The 20,217-nt window shown below is 42.1% G+C and overlaps 1 protein-coding gene across 6 annotated transcripts in view; it reads right to left on the bottom strand.

Annotated features, from left to right (window-relative positions):
• Positions 1-20,217, bottom strand: part of REXO5 (RNA exonuclease 5) — a 95,913-nt gene that overhangs the window by 2,549 nt on the left and 73,147 nt on the right. For 5 of the 6 annotated variants that reach the window (XM_088476145.1, XM_088476146.1, XM_088476150.1 and 2 more), the window contains one exon: positions 19,842-20,014. The exons of the other annotated variant lie outside the window; for it this stretch is intronic. In XM_088476145.1, the coding sequence (XP_088332271.1) occupies positions 19,960-20,014 (55 nt within the window). In that variant the 3' untranslated portion in view covers positions 19,842-19,959. Of the gene's footprint in view, positions 1-19,841; positions 20,015-20,217 lie in introns of those variants that run through there. 6 annotated transcript variants of the gene reach the window in all.

Genomic DNA, 20,217 nt, shown 5'->3' with positions numbered 1-20,217 from the left:
CCTTTAGGCAATAATTGTTTTAGACATAACTTCTGCAACAGCAGCATCAACCTTTGGAATCATGCACCACTTAAGAAATTACTCATCCCTTATAGGGTACATACGGTCAATTCTGGCAAGACTTCCCTGCCTTTTACCCAGATTCTGTCATTCCTTTATAACTAGAGATGTGCGCTGCCCCCTTGTTTTGTTTTTGGACCTGGATCTCCCCTGGTTTTGAATCTGGATTGGTTTTGCCAAAACCTCACCTCCGTGTTTTGTTTTTCGGTTTTGGATCTGGATTTTTTCTTTAAAAAATCATAAAAATAGCTAAAATCACATATAATTGGCCTTTTTTGTTCCTACAGTATTATTAACCTCAATAACATTTATTTCCACTTATTTCCAATTTTGCCTCACAGCTAACAATATTGATTTTTTTCATCTAGTTAAGGACCAAAGGGTTGCATCCAGCTAGCTGGCTCAAAACTGAGTGATAAATAGAGTTGATGACTGTGCAACGATGATGGTTGGGGTACCCCTTGAGGATCGAAGAATTGATAGTTGGCACAGTCACTGGCTGAAGTAAGAAGAGTTGATATTGAATTGGTGCAGCCACTGGCTGAAGTAAGAAGAGTTGGTATTGATAAATTGGTGCAGCCCTGGCTGAAGAATTGATAATTGGTGCAGCCCCTGGCTGAAGAAATGATAATTGGTGTAGCCATCGGCTGAAGAATTGATAGTTGATAGTTAATTGTTGATGCCGCCTCTGGCCTGAGTAGCGGTGCAATACAGAGCTATGATTAAGAAGGAACCAGTCCTACAACAGCCTTGAAGCCTGGAACTCTTGGCAAGTTGGGACCATTACAGCTTTGAGGGTTGGTAAGGAGTGACAAGTGGCCTTTGGGCCGTGAAGCAGGATGCGGCCTTTGGGCCATGTAGCAGCCTTAAGGGCTGAGAACCCTTGGCTGAATGTTACTGTTGTGCGACTTTTGCCGTCGGGTTGACACAACAAGCAGCATTTGGTTCAGAATTTTCTTTAAAAAAAAAAAATGAAAGGGGCATGCAGGAGATGCTGTCTGTGGCCATTACAATTTCTGGGCATTCATAAACCATAACATTAAAAATATCAGGCAGCAATACCCCAACCAGCACCTAATGGAAAGGAAAAAAATGCAAGATGGAATTGTCCTTGGGCCCTCCAACCTACCCTTATGTTGTATATATGAAACAGGACATTCACAGTTTTACAAACCAATCACTGCAGCGACAGTGACTGCCACTGTGGCTGAAATTATTGGTTTGTTTGGACCCCCCACAAAACCAGCTGCCAATGCACAGTGGACATTGGTGGCAAAGATCCCATACACAAACTAGCTTTACAATACATTAGATGTCGTCATCGTCATTGTAATCCCCATCAGTGTGTGCATCCTCCTCTTCTTCATACAATATGAATTCGTCCCCGCTGGAATCCACAATTACAAACACTTCTGTATTTTTTAGACGTAAGTGCTGGTAAAGGTCTTCCTCGTGGAATTTGTAATTAATTTTGATGAACATCATCTTTTCCACATTTTGGGGAAGTAACCTCCTACGACAATCACTGACAAGGTTTCCAAATGCGCTGAAAACTCTTTCATAGTACACACTGGAGGGTGGGCAACTTAAGTACAGCAAAGCCAGTTGGTGTAAGGGACTCCAAATTGCCTCTTTTTCCTACCAGTAGTGAACGGACTGTCTAACATGCCTCCCTAAAATAGTCATCCACCATTCTCTGAATGGTGACCGTATCAGACAAAGTCACGGTAGACATGTCACTCATTTTGGGTCTGAAAGAACTGCCTACACAGATGTCATTAGATTTTGCTGACTGATCTGCATCACCACCAGCAGTGGGTCTCTTAGAAAAATTTAGTTTTTTCCTGGCAGCTGTAGAAACTGAAGGAGGAGATTATGCCATGTCACGTTCCACTTGAGCTGACAATTTTTTCACCACCAGATCTTTGCATTTTTTCTGATTTATGTCCGTTGGAAAGAAAGACACAAGGTATGGCTTAAACCTAGGATCAAGTATGGTCGCCAAATTATAGTGATCTGATTTCAAGAGATTGATGACCCTTGGATCCTGTCGAAGCAAATGAAGGGCTTGATCTACAAGTCCCACATTCTTAGCAGAATCACTCCGTTTCAGCTCCTTCAGTTTCTCCAGCTGCTTTTGCAAAAGTCTGATTAGGGGAATGACCTGACTCAAGCTGGCAGTATCTGAACTAACTTCACATGTGGCAAGTTCAAAGGGTTTTAGAACCTTACACAACATGGAAATTATTCTCCACTGCGCTTGACTAAGGTGCATTCCCGATCCTTTCCCTATGTCATAGGCCGTAGTGTAGCCTTGGATGGCCTTCTTCTGCTCCTCCATCCGCTGAAGCATATAGAGGGTAGAATTACACCTAGTTACTACCTCTTGCTTCAGCTGATGGCAGGGCAAATTCAACAGTTATTGCTGGTGCTGCAATCTTCGACACGCAGTTGCTGAATGTCTAAAATGTCCAGAAATCTTTAAGGACACCAAGAGCATCTCCTGCACGCCCCTGACATTTTTTTTTAAATGTTGCACCAACAAATTTGTGAGCAAAACATGGGATGTGTTCGAATTCACCCACATGTAATACTCACACAATATTGCTGGCATTGTCAGAAATCACAAATCCCAGGGAGAGTCCAAGTGGGGTAAGCCATTTTGCAATGATTTCCCTGAGTTTCCCTAAGAGGTTCTCAGCGGTATGCCTCTTACTGAGACTGGTGATGCACAGAGTAGCCTGCCTCTGAATGAGCTAGCATTTGTTAGCTGCTGCTGCTTGCACTGTTGGAGGCAATACTCCTTCCCAGTGGGCTGTCACAGTCATGTAATCTTTAGTTTGCCCTGTTCCACTTGTCCACATATCTGTGGTTAAATGGACAGTGGGCACAACGGCATTTTGGAGTACATTAAAAAGGTTTTTTTTAATTCCTTGTACAGTTTGGGAATTGCTATTCTAAAGAAGTGGAATCTAGAAGGGACATGGTAGCGGGGACACACGACCTCCATTAACTGTAAAACCCACTGGATTAATGTCAGTTACTGGATGCACATCTAATACCAGCTTAGCTGTTATGGCGTCACCCAGTTGCACAGCAGATTACTATTTGCCATCATACTTTTTTGCCAAATCAAAGGATTGTGTGACAGTCAATTGTTTGGTTGAACTACTTGAACTACTAAAAGTAGTCTTCTTCCTGGTCCCCTTCTGGGATGAAGATCCACTCAAAGCAATAGCAGCAGGTGTAACACTCAAGGATCCTTCTGAGGAACAACGGATAGGAGAGGAGTCAGTCCTTATGATATTGGATGCAGGACTACTTCCGATCATGAATGATGATGTAGATGTTGGTGAAGGATATTGCAGGCACTTGGATCCAGATAGAAGGGAGCAGCTTGGTGACACTGGACTGATTGTTGTTTGTTTTTTTTGTCCCCAAAGTTTCAATACCCTTTCCAATTTGATGGATGCACTGCAAGTGACGTAACAGGGAAGAGGTTCCAAGATGGCTAAGGTCCTTACCTCTACTCACTGTCACATGGTAATGGTTACAAATGGCTTGGCAAAGGTTGTCCGGATTTGGGTGGAAATGAATCCACTCATGAGATGTGGATTTTTTGGTCCTTTGCCCAGGCATGCCAACAATGGGATTTTTCCCACCATGGGCAACAACTGTTGCCTGATTGTGATTTACAGTTTTTGCACAAACATCCTCGGCAAGTTCATCAACATCCTCATCATCCTTGTTGTTACTGCCAACTACATAAATATCCCCCTCATCTATCAACTCAAAAGCTATTTCATGGACAGGTGTGGGCTATTCCCTCATTATTTCATTATCAATGTGAGGATACGGGGTTCTCTCAATCACCCAGACACCGAGCAGATGAAACCAACGTGATGGTTTATTTTTCCACAGCACACAGAAATAGATAATATGTCAGGACAAGCAGTAAATCCAGTGAACGGGAAATAAACAGGTAGCAGTCCAGACAGAGGCAGTCCCAGTAGAGTATAATGTCCCAGAACAATTCCACAAAATAGCTAGAGACCCTCAGTCCCCACAGTAGAAACTATCACTGATCACACAGCAGTGAATAGCGTATGTCCACTCAATCGCTTCCAGGACCCCACACGTAGAAACTATCAGAGATCACACAGCAGTGATAGTCCCTGGGTCCAAACAATTGATTCCAGGATCCCATACAGTAGAAGCTAATCACAGAACACACAGCAATGAATAGCGTATAGGTCCTTGCAGAATTTCCAAAGTATAAATCCACAGAACTGGTGATGCGTTCCACTAGCACCTTAGCAGAGCGAGGCAAACAGTGTGCTGCCTGTGGCGTTTTATATATATATATATATATATAGTTTATGGGGCATATTTTTACTTATATGGTAACTGACCACAACCCCTCCTTAATGTAAACCAAAGCCTCGCCCAAAAAGGTTTTGTGTGTATAGCATATACTATAGCATATAGTATATAGCATATGCTATATATATTAAAACAGCCATAAACCGACACTCCAAATGCTTTGATGCCAGTAATTTGCACCTGGTGCCCTCATTACCCTTCCTTGCAGGGAGAGGAGAAAACATATAGAAGAAATAGGTGGCACTCCCGCCATCTTAAGAAATAAAACAATACACTCGCAGAGTAATTTCTATCAAATCATCTATCAGATAGAAATTACTCTGCAAGTGAATGGTTTTATTTCTTAAGGCGCTAGGAGCGCCGCCTGTTTCTGCTATATATTTATTATATACACACATTTATGCACAAGAGTGGGTTAATATATATTGTGATATAGTCGGGGTAGGGGGTCCCTCTCCTGGGGTAGATGGACACCTCCTTACACACAGCAGCCAGGAAACAGCACACCAGTCCAGGGTTTTCGTGCATGCTGGTTGGAACCAGTTTTATTGTGCAATATAAACAACAAAATAAACAAAACATAAAAATAAATCCTAGCCTGTCTGGGCACTAACTAGACAGGTTATTCCCTCTCTACAAGTGGCATCGCCTACTGCCTTACCACAAACACAGCACTTTCAAATATCACAGTCTCTGAACAAACCTCAGTGTTTTTCTCCTCAGGGTATGTGAGACACCGAACCAAAACCTAACACAGCTTATCTGAGCCACTTCCAGGTGCAACTACTAATCAGCCTGCTCTCAGACTGAAAGGCCCAACACCTGGAATGGCCTGTGGATGGAGCCCTCCCTTCTCTTCTCACATCCACACCCCTAGGACCCATTATCCGGCTTTTACCAAAAGCCGACACTTCTGGTCTGTTGGCATAACAGACTTTTCCTGGGGTTTTTAAAACACATGATAGGAATCTGGGACACACATATATGCCATCCCAGACTTCTCCAGTGCTTCTATCACAATATATATACACACACTAGTATGTGCCGGGTACATTTAGTTCAGAACTCCCTTTCTCCCTGTCCCGCCTCCCCACTGTTTCCATTCCCACATACCTTTAGTCATCCCCCTCTCTGCTGCTCTGCCCCACCACTCCTGATCTAATATCTTCTCAGTATAGCTATTAAGGAAGGTCTTGTTTTTTAATATATAGAGATATTTCACATTCATGACATCACTAAGTGACCTATAGCCTCTTTAGTAGATGGGTTTTACATTTAAATAATCACTCTCTTTATTAATTTGTAGATTCTCACATTACACTATTGATGAAAGTGAAGAGGGAAGGGAGATTGAGGTTTTTAAAGGTGGTGCTAGTCACACCTTTTGGCACATGCCACACCCCCTGTGCAGACCACCCCCCCACAAATTCGAACACATCCCCCACTCCTTGGGCAGCAGTTATCTGTGTATAAATTAAAAGCAAAGTGACTCCTTGGGCCTTAGCCCTCTGTGTATACAAGCACCATGAATTTTCGGGCCTTAGCCCTCTGTGTATACAAGCACCATGAATTTGTGGGCCTTAGCCCCCTGTGTACACAAACACTGTGACTCCTTGAGCCTTAGCCCTCTGTGTATGCAAGCACCATGACTCCTTGTGCCTTGGCCCTGTGTATACAAGCACTGTGACTCCTTGAGCCTTAGCCCTCTGTGTATACAAGCACCGTGACTCCTTGGGCCTTAGCCCTCTGTGTATACAAGCACCATGAATTTTTGGGCCTTAGCCCCGTGTACACAAGCACTTTGACTCCTTGAGCCTTAGCCCTCTGTGTACACAAGCACCGTGACTCCTTGAGCCTTAGCCCTCTGTGTATACAAGCACCATGACTCCTTGGGCCTTAGCCCTGTGTATACAAGCACTGTGACTCATTGAGCCTTAGCCCTCTGTGTATACAAGCACCATGAATTTTTGGGCCTTATCCCTGTGTATACAAGCACCATGACTCCTTGGGCCTTAGCCCTGTGTATACAAGCACTGTGACTCATTGAGCCTTAGCCCTCTGTGTATACAAGCACCATGAATTTTTGGGCCTTATCCCTGTGTATACAAGCACTGTGACTCCTTGGGCAGTAGCCCTCTGTGTACAAGCACCGTGACGCTTTGCACCTTAGCCCTCTGTGTAAACAAGCACCATGAATTTTTGGGCCTTATCCCTCTGTGTATACAAGCACCGTGACTCCTTGGGCAGTAGCCCTCTGTATACAAGCACCGTGACTCTTTGCGCCTTAGCCCTCTGTGTATACAAGTACCGTGATTCTTTGGGCCTTAGCCCTCTGTGTAAACAAGCACCGTGACTCCTTGAGCCTTATCCCTCTGTGTATACAAGCACCGTGACTCCTTGGGCAGTAGCCCTCTGTGTATACAAGCACCATGAATTTTTGGGCCTTAGCCCTCTGTGTATACAAGCACCATGACTCCTTGGGCCTTAGCCCTCTGTGTAAACAAGCACCATTAATTTTTGGGCCTTATCCCTCTGTGTATACATGCACCGTGACTCCTTGGGCAGTAGCCCTCTGTGTATACAAGCACTGTGACTCCTTGGGCCTTAGCCCTCTGTGTATACAAGCACCATGAATTTTTGGGCCTTAGCCCCGTGTACACAAGCACTGTGACTCCTTGAGCCTTAGCCCTCTGTGTATACAAGCACTGTGACTCCTTGGGCAGTAGCCCTCTGTGTATACAAGCACCATGAATTTTTGGGCCTTAGCCCTCTGTGTATACAAGCACTGTGACTCTTTGCACCTTAGCCCTCTGTGTATACAAGTACCGTGACTCCTTGAGCCTTAGCCCTCTGTGTATGCAAGCACCGTGATTCTTTGGGCCTTAGCCCTGTGTGTATACAAGCACCATGACTCCTTGGGCCTTAGCCCTCTGTGTATACAAGCACCATGAATTTTTGGGCCTTATCCCTCTGTGTATACAAGCACCGTGACTCCTTGGGCAGTAGCCCTCTGTGTATACAAGCACTGTGACTCCTTGGGCAGTAGCCCTCTGTGTATACAAGCACCATGAATTTTTGGGCCTTAGCCCTCTGTGTATACAAGCACTGTGACTCCTTGGGCAGTAGCCCTCTGTGTATACAAGCACCGTAACTCCTTGGGCCTTAGCCCTCTGTGTATACAAGCACCATGATTCTTTGGGCCTTAGCCCTCTGTGTATACAAGCTCTGTGACTCCTTGAGCCTTAGCCCTCTGTGTATACAAGCACTGTGACTCCTTGAGCCTTAGCCCTCTGTGTATACAAGCACTGTGACTCCGCAGTGAGTAGTGATTAGTAAGTGCATAATACTACTAGTAGTAGTTAGTAGTTTTTGTACAACTTGAGTGTTTTCATCATTATGGATCACGACTATCAACCGAGAGGAAAGCAGAAGCAGCAAGCAAATGTTAGAACTGCAGCTGCTGGAACCAGTCATGATGATGATACTAGTCCTTCACTATCATCTAAAGCTGATGCTCAAGGGTGTAGAGGCTTTACAAAATGAGGGTATTTGAAATAAAAAAAAATGGAGATTTCACAGAGGTAAAGACAAAAAAAACTCTAAAGGTTAGTGCAGTAAAACAGAAAATTGGAAACATACCATTCACCGCATGCAGTGGCAAGGAAAGGCTCAGGGAACTGTCAGTGAGGCATCTTCTGCCTCTCATTACAATGAAAGACCATTTCACTCAGACTACAGAAGTGTAAAAAAACTGAAAACCATAGTAGATCAAACTGTGCGTTCAGAAACACAAATGTCAGAAATCTCTGAGAAGAGTCTAAGGGGTAAATTTACTAAAGTGAGAGTTTTTAGAAGTGAGTTTTAAAAGTGATGTTGCCCATAGCAACCAATTAGATTCTAGCTATTATCTTCTAGAAGGTGCTAGTTAAATGTTAAGTAGAATCTGATTGGTTGCTATGGGCAACATCACATTTAAAACTCACTTCTAAAAAAACTCTCACTTTAGTAAATTTACCCCTAAGTGTGTCCACGAGTGCTGTGTGTGAACCTGAACTTTCAGAGAAGCCACCTTCCACAGTTTCTGCTCCCTCTGTATTTGTGGGGATTAGCAGCATAAGTATTGCTGAGGACATAGAAATTGAGGATGCCAATGTGGAATTGCAAGAGGATGAGGGGGATATTTCTGTAGCTGACGCTGGCACTAATGAGGATATTGAGGATGAGGATGAGGATGTTGTTTGTGTAAGTCAGGCACCAGTGGAAGCAGCTCTTGGCCAGGATAAGAAGAAGGCCATTGTCATGCCTGGGCATAGGACCAACAAATCAAACTCTTATGTCTGGAATAATTTTTATCCAAATCCTGACATTTGTCAAGCAATCTGTAGCCATCGTGGAACCACAGTAAGTAGAGGTAGGGATGTTAAGTATCTAGGAACCTACATGCTATTACGTCATCTGCAGCGAGCTCATGACAAGTATATTATAACATCAGGAACTAGTGCTAAAAAAAATAACAAGCAGTTCAGCATCAGCTATCTCCCTTCTCTCTACTAGATCCCAGCATCTGCAATCTCCACCGCCAACACCTTCATCCTCAATATCCACAGTAATGATCAGAGGTAGTCCGGCATCCAGTTTGCTAGGTGACTCTTCCCCTTTCCAGGACTCCTCACAAGAATCCTTGAGCGCTAGGCCTGCTGTTGCTGGATCTTCATCCCAGAAGTGGACCAAGAAGACTACTGGTATAAATTTGACAAAACAATTGACTGTTTAACAATCTATTGCAAGCGGAACCATGTATGACAGCTCTCACCCAGCCGCACAGTGAATCACCAACGCCATGACAGCTATACTAGTATTAGATCTGCGTCCAGTATCTGCAATTAATGCAGTGGGTTTTACAAAGTTAATTGAGGTCCTGTGTCCCCGGTACCAAATTCCATCTCAGTTTAATTTTACCCGAAAAGCCATTCCTCGGCTGTACCAGGATGTTAAAAAGAACCTAATTATTGCCCTACGAAATGCCATTGTATCAACTGTGCACTTAACAACAGATATGTGGACAAGCGGTAGTGGTCAAACTAAAGATTACATGACTGTGACAGCCCACTGGGTGGGTGAATCGCCTTCAGCAGCAGCAGAAGCAGTATCTAACAAACAACACCAGCTCAATTAGAGGCAGGCCACTCTGTGTATCACCGGATTCAATGAGAGGCATACCGCTGACGTCTTAGAAAAACTAAGAGATGTCATAGAAACATGGCTTACCCCACTTGGACTCTCCTCAGGATTTGTGATTTCTGATAACGCCACAAATATTGTGAAGGCATTACAGCTGAGTGAATTTCAACACATCCCCTGTTTTGCTTACACAATCAACTGAGTGGTGCAAAGTTTTTTAAAAAAATGACAGGGTCGTGCAAGAGATGCTGTCTGTGGTTCAAAAAATTTTGGCACATTTTCAGCTTTCAGCAACAGTATGCAGGAGATTGTAGCACCTGCAAGAACAGTTTAATTTGCCCTGTCATCAACTGAAGCAAGAGGTGGTAACAAGATGGAACTCCACCCTTTATATGCTGTAGTGGATGGAGGAAGCCATCCATAGCTATACAACAAGCCATGACATTGGTAGAGGAGGGGAATGTATCTTAGCCCAACATAGTGGAGAGTACGTTCTGTCTTGTACAAGGTGCTCAAACCATTTGAAGTAGCCACATGAAGTGAGTGCAGACACTGCTAGCTTGAGTAAGGTGATTCCTCTAATTAGGCTTTTAGAAAATCAGCTTGAAAAATTGAAGGAGATTAAACAGTGAATCCACAAAGTATGCCGGACTTTTATATCAAGTCTTTTATTTGCTACACCAGGATCCACAGGTGGCCATGATCTTGAAATCTGATCACTACATTTTAGCAACCATGCTTGATCCTAGGTTTAAGTTGTATGCTGTGTCTTTCTTTCCAACTGACCCAGAGTTTAAAAGATGCAAAGAGCTACTGGTGAGCAAGTTGGCAAGTGTCACAAGCACTACGAAGTCTCCTCCTTCAGTTTCTTCAGCAGCAGCCAGAAAAAAAAATCAGCTTTCCCAAAAGACCCAGTGGTGATGCAGATAAGTCAATCCAACATTTTGACATCTGAGTCGGGTCTAAAAGAATTGCCCAACATTAGTGACACCTCTACCATAACTCCATCTTATACGATCAGCATCCAAAGAATAGTGGAGGATTATTTTCATGACACCATACAAATAGACATGTCACAGAGTCCCTTCGAGTACTGGAAGGAAAAAAAGGCAATTTGGAGGCCCTTGTATGAACTGGCTTTGCATTACTTAAGCTGCCCACCCTCCAGTGTGTACTCAGAGAGAGTTTTCAGCACAGCCAGGAACCTTGTGAGCGAACGGCATAGGAGGCTACTTCCTCTAAATGTGGAAAAGATGATGTTCATCAAAATGAACTGAAAATTCCATGAGGAAGACCTGTCTCGGCAATTACATCACAGTACAGAGTCTTCTGTAATGGTGTATTGTGTGAGGATGATGTACACACTGATGAGGGTGAGGATGGCAATGATGGTGACATTTTGCCACTGTAGAGCTGTTGCCTTAAGCCGATTGGTAGCTTGTTTTGTGGGGGCCCAAACAAACCAAGTACTTTAGCCACAAAAGTGACAGTCCCTGATGCTGAAATGGTTGGTCTGTTAAAGCGTGCATGTCCTTATTAATATCCAACATAAGGGTGGGTGGGCCAAAGGACAATTCCATCTTGCACTACCTTTCATTTACGCCACTGCTGTGTGGTAATGTTTCATAGATGTGCTTTAAACTGTGGTGTCTGTGCCATTGCTCTGTCGCTTAGTAACCAGCCAGCTCACTGCAGCCTTTGGCCAATAATGGTTGAAACAATATTGTAAGCTGTGAGGTGGTCTAAATTGACTGTAAATTATTAGTTATTGAGGTTAATAATACTCAAGGAACAAAAAATATATGTGATTTTAGCTTATTTTGGTAAGTTTTGTAAAATATCCAGATCCAAATCCAGTCACGGCAGGTTTGGCAGATCCAAATCCAAACGACGAATCAGAGCCAAATCCATCAAAAATGGTCCAGCGCACATCCCTAATTTTATATATATATATATATATATATATATATATAGTGTACACAAGGGTTGAAACGTGAGCGACAAAAGTGCTTAGTACACTCTATTTAAATAATTCAATACATCTGTGAAAAACACTTAATTCATATGTAGTGTTTTTAAATCATAAACACAAGCTCATAGAGTGCCAAGTGAATAATTTACAAGCTAACCTACAAGCATTAATAGTTTAAATACAAGTGAATAAATAAGTGTTTAAAAAGTTAATAATTAAATAAAGAACATACCTTAGATAAATATTAAAAATATAGTTTAATTCATAAACATGACAATAATAAAAAACGTACATAAAACATAACAAAGAGTAATATATATGGGGATAAAAAGGAGGAGAAAACTGCAATATGCTTATCTTTTAGGTAAAAAAGTGATTGAAGAGTTCATGGATGTATAGTCAGCCTCCCAATGCGTTTCGTCAAGATATGACTTCACATTCCCCTTGATGAAGTCATAGGTTGACAAAACCCGTTGAGAGGCTGACTATACATCCATGAACTCTTCAATCTCTTTTTTACCTAAAAGATAAGCATATTGCAGTTTTTTCCTCCTTTTTATCCCCATATATATTACTCTTTGTTATGTTATTATGTACGTTTTTTTATTATTGTAGGTGTCATGTTTATGAATTAAACTATATTTTTAATATTTTGCTAAGGTATGTTCTTTAATAAATTATTATTAACTTTTTAAACACTTATTTATTCACTTGTATTTAAACTATTTATTAATGTTTGTAGGTTAGCTTGTAAATTATTCACTTGGCACTTTATGCTTTTATTCTTGCACTTTATGAACTTGTGTTTATGATTTAAAAACACTACATATGAATTATTAAGTGTTTTTCACAGATGTATTGAATTATTTAAATAGAGTGTACTAAGCACTTTTGTCGCTCACGTTTCAACCGTTGTGTACACTATTTTCATTTTCATTTATGGTGGTTAGCCACCATCAAACTTTTTTGTTGTTAAGAGCTGACACCTTTCATAATAGAGGAGTGCAATACACTGAGAGTCATTATAAACCTGGAAGGGTTATAAGGGTGTTCATTTTTTCTGCTGTTGGCGCTGGGGACATCTACAATATCAAAAAAAATAATATATATATATATACACACACACACACAGTACAATAACATTTACACATTGCTAGTTTCTAACCTGCGATGTGACCCAAACAGGATACTCACCCTACCAGCAGCCTCCTCCATTCCTATTTTGTCTCTGCAGCCTCATGCATTCTTATTGTAGGATAGCTGATTGGTGGACATCCCCACCACTGTGACTGGTGGATGAACAGAGCCTTCCACCAATCAGCAGCCTATCAGCACGGCCGGGTGGAATCATAATGTACATGCTGCGGCTGGGAGAGACAGCCTGAAGATGGTAATCAGTTGCTCCAATTATGTATGTAACACAAACGGAATGTCCCGGCAGCATCCTTCCCTCATACTCTGGTCACTTCATCTCCATCATCCTCTTTCCCTCACACACCAGTAACATCCAGTCTTGTATCGCCCTTCTTATGTTACAGTCGTGGGCTGGAGTACTCAGTAAATGTCAGAGAGAATGGGTCAGTGTTGCAGACGCTCATCCTCAAATGCCTCCATGCCTGCAATCAACAATTGTGGGGCCCAGTGCAAATAAAACAGACAGGGCCCTCCCACCTCCTTAAATTCTATGCCCAACGTAGCAGAGGTGTAACATCAATGCAACGATGCCTCCCCCCACAGTACTGAAATGTGCCATAGAACTAAGACGACCTAGTGGTGCTCAGCATCAATAAGAGGCAGATATTGGTTGCTACCTAAAGAAAGCCGTGTCGTTTTCAAGTATAGAAAACAAAAAAAAAAAAAATGACTAGTCTGCACTACTAGAAGCCCAAAATAATTTTCCAAAATAATAATAAATGTAAAAACTACAGATGTGTCCTCATACGGGATGTAGTTATAATGCCGACGTCTGGGAGGTCATCTGATGGAATCCCCGCGTTAAAATCCCGACATAGGACTAAAGATAGGCGTCGAAATCCCGAATGAAGGTAAGCAGGGACAAGGCTAGCGTTAGCCGCCACGGGGGGGGGGGGGGGGAAGAGTTAGGTTTAGGAACCACCAGGGGGACTTAGGGTTAGGCACTCCCCCGGGGGAGAGGTTAGGGGTAGGCACCCCCCTAAGGGTTAGGTTTAGGGTGTGAACAGGGGGGGGTTAGGTTTAGGCACCCCCCCGGCAAGGGTTAGGTTTAGGGTGCGAACAGGGGGGGTTATGTTTAGACACCCCCGGGGGACTTAGGGGTGCTAAACCGTAACACTCCCATGGTGATGCCTAACCCTAAGTGAGGGTTAGTGTTAGGGGGGGAGAGGGGTAGGGATAAGGTACTTACCTTGTCCATCGAGATTCTGACTGTTCGGTCTTCCGGCATCGGCATTTCACCCGGCGGCAATGCAGCCGCTGTGATTACTACATTTGGCCATATGGCTAGATTTTAGGAATGGTGCATGTTGTGGAGTCATCTGTATATGTGAGTCAGACAACTGATATTGTGCCTCTTATTTAATATTCACAAAAACAGCCGCAGACACAAAATGATGGATAGTATTTATATGCTTCAGTTTTGAAAGTTTCTTCTTATGCTCCACCGTATTAGGCACACTGCAGAAAAATAAAAGATTATTCTCAATTACCTACACTAAGTTAGAGGCTAGAAATCATGCACCCATCTATTAAGGACTTACCCCATCTGGGTGCTAGTCGGCTGTTGGGGGGGGGGAGGCTCCTGTTCCATGTCTGCCCTAACAGACAGAAAGAGAGAAAAAAAACCGGAGGGCACAGGCAGCTCCTCTTCCCCAGTGCCATCTTTAAAGCCTTCTGACACCAATAGTGGGCGGGCGCATGTGTGGTTAGTAGCTGCAATACATTCTGGATAGCCAAGTCATCGGCCTCCCCCAACGGCAGCATCCTTCACTCCTGCCCTCCACGAGACTACTGGGGAAGCCTGACGATAAAGCAGCCATTAGATCGGAACAACCGGGTGGCCGACCACCTGTCCCTTATGCCGTACACTCCATCCACACATCTCTGGGGTGCCACCCCACCACAGACTGCAGCTTAACAGTGCATAGCTGGGCCTGAAGTAAGCCTGTGGAACAAAACCATAAACTTCCCTACTCTATCTAGAGACAGGAAAAAAGACACAGGGGAAGAGGAGCTAGCTTATATACACTAAGTGGGAGGTTCCTGTGGAAAAAACTTCCTGTCTGTCTCTAGGGAACTGGAGGACTAACCACTGTAATGGCTGCCATAGAAAAATATTTATTACAAAGTATATTATAAAATGTCACTTAACTTGAGATATCTTTGGAGCTGGAAATGTCAAGATAACGGCATTGTCTGTGGAAAGGTATATTTCCCCTTCAGTTTTAGTACCTGGAAGTGATGTGAAGTGAGGGCAGAAATGCGGTTCCATGCCCATACAGTCCACCAACAAAGGAAACTTGTCCGCTCCCCAGAGGTTATATTCCCCTTCTATGTCCACGTGGATGGTAGGGAATGACGGACAGTAACTGATTACATCAGGGTACAAAAAACGAAGGAGATCTATCCACTTCCCACTGTCAACAGGTCAGTCCCGAGCTACGGCTGATTGGAATTTGCTTTATCCTAAACTCTTATACCATCCTGCTAGTGGGCTCCAGACACAACTTACAAATACGGGTATACAACTGGATCCAATTACACTATTGGATAAATACTGAAAGCCTAAGGGGCCTATGTATCAAAGCTTGATGAGAGATAAAGTTGGGAGAGAAAAAGTATTAACCAATCAGCTCCTGTCATTTTTCAAACACAGCCTATAAAATGTACGTTAGAAGCTGATTGGTTGGTAATTTATATCTCACAATTTTATCTCTCATCAAGCTTTGATACATTGGCCCCTAAAACAATATAACGCACGTGTGGACATACCTCCCAACTATCCCGCATCTGTTCTCATGTATACGGACTGCCTGGGGGCTGCTTAGCATCTCGGAGTGCTGGGCACGCCCCCAAAGTGATGAAAATGGGGGAAAGCCATGAGGCTCCGCCCCTTTTAGTGTATGCCATGCCCCCTTTTTCGGCCGCGTGCCGAAGGCGCGCAACCTGTCCCTCCTTGGGCTCATCAAATGTTGGGAGGTATGCGTGTGGATACTGCCAGCCACCACAGTAGTTTGGCTAACCTTTAGAGAGGACATAGCTTGCAGAGAACAGGACGACTACAGTGAGTGGTCTGGGCCCCTTTATATATAGTTTATACAAATAATGCTTGCAGTATAAGGTACCAAATTGATAACAGCAATACACTGTAGTGAATGCAGCATAGTTCTGGAAATGAAGTATAATGTAATATACTGTAAGTAGAATAATAAAGCACATGAGGGTGATCCTGTGACTATATTTGACTCATTGTCCACCCAAGACAGTCCCATCCACACCCACCTACCGTTTTCCTTGTGGTCAGCAAGCCCAGCCACAGGCCATACTCCCCATACCCACTCAGGAGGAGGTTAGTCAAGCTCCACATTTTTATGCATGCTATTTAGAAGTGTCCAACACAATAAAGTATCTATTTTTTACCTTTACATACACCTGATTCTCATTCATTCATTCAACCGGGAGGGTTAGTGCGCTGAATATATTGTGTTTGTGTTTACCTATTACTGAGGGAGGATAGACACCCCCCTCATTCAGCGGCACATCCCACCTCACAGCTGTATCTCCAGTGCGCAGTGTTTCACTTGTTCTATATTTCTTTCTATATACACCCTGGAATCCGTGGGTTTAGTAAAGTTTTTAGTCTTGATTTTCCCCTGTTCCAAATAAATGGTGAGATCCAAGAAATCTACACTGACCTTACTAGTATTAAAGGTTAAAACGATGTTCCTATTATTGGTGTTCAAATGGGAACAAAACTCCTGAAGAGTATCTAATGGGCCCCTCCAAATAAACAGGATATCATCAATATACCTAAGCCAGGTCACCAGGTTCGCCCCAAATGGGTTATTGGACCAAATCGTCTCCAATTCCCATAATCCCATGAAGATATTAGCATAACTGGGGGCGAACCTGGTGCCCATCGTGGTACCCCTCTTTTGTATGAAGAAATCATCTTTGAAGATAAAGTAGTTATTAAATAATATGAACTCTATCCCTTCAATTAAAAATTCCTGTAAGTCCATTTGTAGGGAGGATCTTCCTAAAAATTCTAGAACTGCATTCAAACCTTGATGGTGATCTATTATAGTATATAAAGCAGTTACATCTGCTGTCACCAAATAAAAATCTTCTTCCCATACAACATCTTCCAACATTTTTAAAACATCCCTAGTGTCAGAAAGATGGGATTTATTAGCTGCCACGAGAGGTTGAAGATAATAATCAATCAATTGGGATAGACAAGCTGTAGGTGAGTCTATCCCAGAAATGATCGGCCTTCCTGGGGTTGGCAGGGGTCCTTATGGACTTTAGGTAAAACATAAATTGTAGGGATAACGGGATTCTCCTTAAATAGAAATCTAGATTCTTGTTCCGTTATGGTTCCCTTCTTATTGTACTTTTCAATTAAACTTTTGATCTGTAATGTAATCCTTTTTGTTGGATCTCCCCTTAATTTTTTATTCGTGTCTTTATCATCCAACTGTTTATGAATCTCAGCTTCATAGTCCTGTAGGTTCATTAGTACGACCCCTCCCCCCTTATCCGCTGGTTTGATAACCCGATTTTTATCTCCATTTAGGGTTTTTCTCTCTTTAAATGATAAATTGTAATCAATTTTGGAAGTGACTAGTTTTTCCAGATCATCTCTAATCAGACAATTGAATGTTTCTAAAAATTCCCCTTTAAATAGGCGGGGTAGAATGTAGACTTTGGCCTAAAATTTGGGGTATCTAATGCAGTTTCATCCTCTATGTTTCCCTTTAGTTTATGGAATTTCTTCAGGGTTAATTTTCTATGGAATTTTTGAATATCTACAAAGATACTGAATTGATCAATTTTTGATGAAGGGGCAAATTTGAGTCCCTTCTCCAACAGGGATCGTTCCTCTTCTAAGAGGATGTGCGTACTCAAATTAAAATTTTTCACTCTTTCGAGTGGTTTTTTCCCCATTTCAGTATTTGACAAATCTTTAGGTTTATTTCCTCTATTTTTGTTGTGTCTCCATTTTATTCCAAATCTCCCTTTTCGTTTTCCACCCAGTTTTCCTCTTTTCATCCGTATTATCGTTGGATGTTGTACATCCTTCTCCTGTCTAAAAAAAGAGGGGATGAATTCTCTTGTTCTAAAACTCTGAATTTATTTTGCAATCTAACTGGGGATCTCCTATAATCCTGACCAGTGGACCTATCCCTTCTCTCATTGGAAATAAAAAAAACATATAATCAATGAGAAAAAACATACCATTAAAGACTTTATTACATGCCATTCAGATAATGTGATATATGGCATAGAATGTTCTTGCCATAAATTTTATATCGGAAGGACCAGCAGACCTCTAAAAATTCGGATTAGGGAAAATATCTGAAATATCCGAAAGGGGCTGGAGACCCATGCCTTATCCTTGCATTTTAAAGAAATTCACCAGTCTGACACTAGACACATTTAAAAATGTTTTGGTTTGAAGAAAATTACCGCTAGTAAGAGAACTAGTGATATAACACAAACATTGGCCAGGAAAGAAATGCACTTTATTTATAATTTTAAGACACTTATACCATATGGCCTTAATAAGGATTTTGAGGTGAAGTGGTTCTTATGATTTTTACACTCCCTTTTATGGTGGTTTTTTTATGGTTTTATCTCTCTCTTTTATCCTTAGCATTTTTATGGTTGATTTAATAAAACATTTTAATTGTATGTTTATTATGATATTGATTTGTATTTTTTTTATATATATCTATTTGCTAGTGTCATTATACAATATACAGCCTACAACAAAATGGCCTCCATTCGTTATGAAAGACCTTTAAACTGGCGAAATGTAACATTCCCGCATGCAAAAAGAGGATGGCACTAGTGTTGGGGAGCTGTCCGGGAGAGCGAATGTTACGGTCATGTTTACTATGGTGTTATGCGAAGGGATGAATTAAAGGTTGGACCTTTCCACCCCGCCAGAAACACGTGTCTATCCACTTCCGGTATGGACGTTTGACACGCATGGAAGAACCACACAAGACGCACGCGTGACTTCCGGCAGAAGTAATACGTGATTATCTAATGACTGGATGTTTGGAAGGACGGACTTCCTCCCTAGTCGTGCGCGCATGCCCGACAGAAGGGAGTAAGAAAGCAGGAAGATGAGGTCGACCACAATCAATGAAATGGTACAAAGGGATTGGGTATTTGTGTTTTTGTGGATGAAGATAGGAAAGATCAGTTGGTCTATGTCTGGAATTAGGGAAGATTTGCAATTGATTAACAGGGGTATAAATAAGCTGTCCCCAGTACACATCCCAACATGCCTTGAGGAAGATATACATCCATATACCAAAACGCGTTGGAAGAAAAGAAGGACGGAGGTGAAGGGGACAATGGGACTCTATCCAAAGGTGGTTCCATTTTTTGTCGCCTGGGGACGCCTGGTGGCTGATAAAACTTGCGTTGTCTACTAATCCATCAGTTAGACAACACCATCTGGTGAGAGTCCACCTTCTCTTCACGTTTATGTTTTTTATGTTGTCTTTTGTAAATAAAACGGTATTACACTATCAATATTACATCTATTTACATATTTCTTGGACGGATGACCAATTGAGTGATTGTGAGAAGGATAAAGAATTGCATTAACGGGACAGGATATGACTTAAGTTACTCCAACGTACATGCTTGAATGTCTACTTGAATGTAGACCATTTTCTATGGTAGGAGATCCTTAATCGGAGTTTGATTTAAAAATGCTAGACAGTATTACACTATTGTTTTTTTTCTGTTTCTTTGTTGAGAGACTTGGTTAAGGAAAAGGCTGAACACTATCAGGAGATAGAAGAGCTCTTTTTCATCTATTGGTTATCTAGCGCCGCAGGATACTTTTGGTGATATTTTTTTCTGTGTTCCTAAATAGGGGAGTGTGAGGTGACACTTCCACACCTATAAGGATCTATTGGCTGCTTTAGCGCACGTGTTTATGTTCACAATTTCTTTTGAAAGGAACAGCTGTAAGAGTGCACTTATTACCTACTCCATGCCGAAATCAAGTCAATAAACATCACAGTGTTTTTATAAATTTAATAAAACCTCTACAAAAAGACAAATTGATCAGTTCTTATTATGTAAAATAATTGTAAAATGGCCGCCACATGAATTAAACATCAATATTGAAATTCATTATGTTAGGTGTCCGTTTTTATTCCTATCAAACCAAAGCCTGGAAGGGATCCATTTTTGCTGTAAGAAAAAATGAAAACATGAATTACCCTCCAGCGCACAGGACGTCAGGCACACCATGTACTGTGGGGAGAGCTAAATGTGGACACATTTAAAGAGACCGTTCTATAGATTAAATTCATGAATTTATATCTGTATAGGTTAAAAATAATCTATAGAGACAATGAATGGTGAGGGCAGATGAAGACCACTGGTCTTACCTA

The sequence above is a fragment of the Taudactylus pleione genome, unplaced genomic scaffold (assembly GCF_031769625.1).
Source record: "Taudactylus pleione unplaced genomic scaffold, aTauple2 ptg000184l, whole genome shotgun sequence".
NCBI classification, from domain to species: Eukaryota; Metazoa; Chordata; class Amphibia; order Anura; family Myobatrachidae; genus Taudactylus; species Taudactylus pleione.
This window is presented reverse-complemented; position numbering and strand designations above follow the sequence as displayed.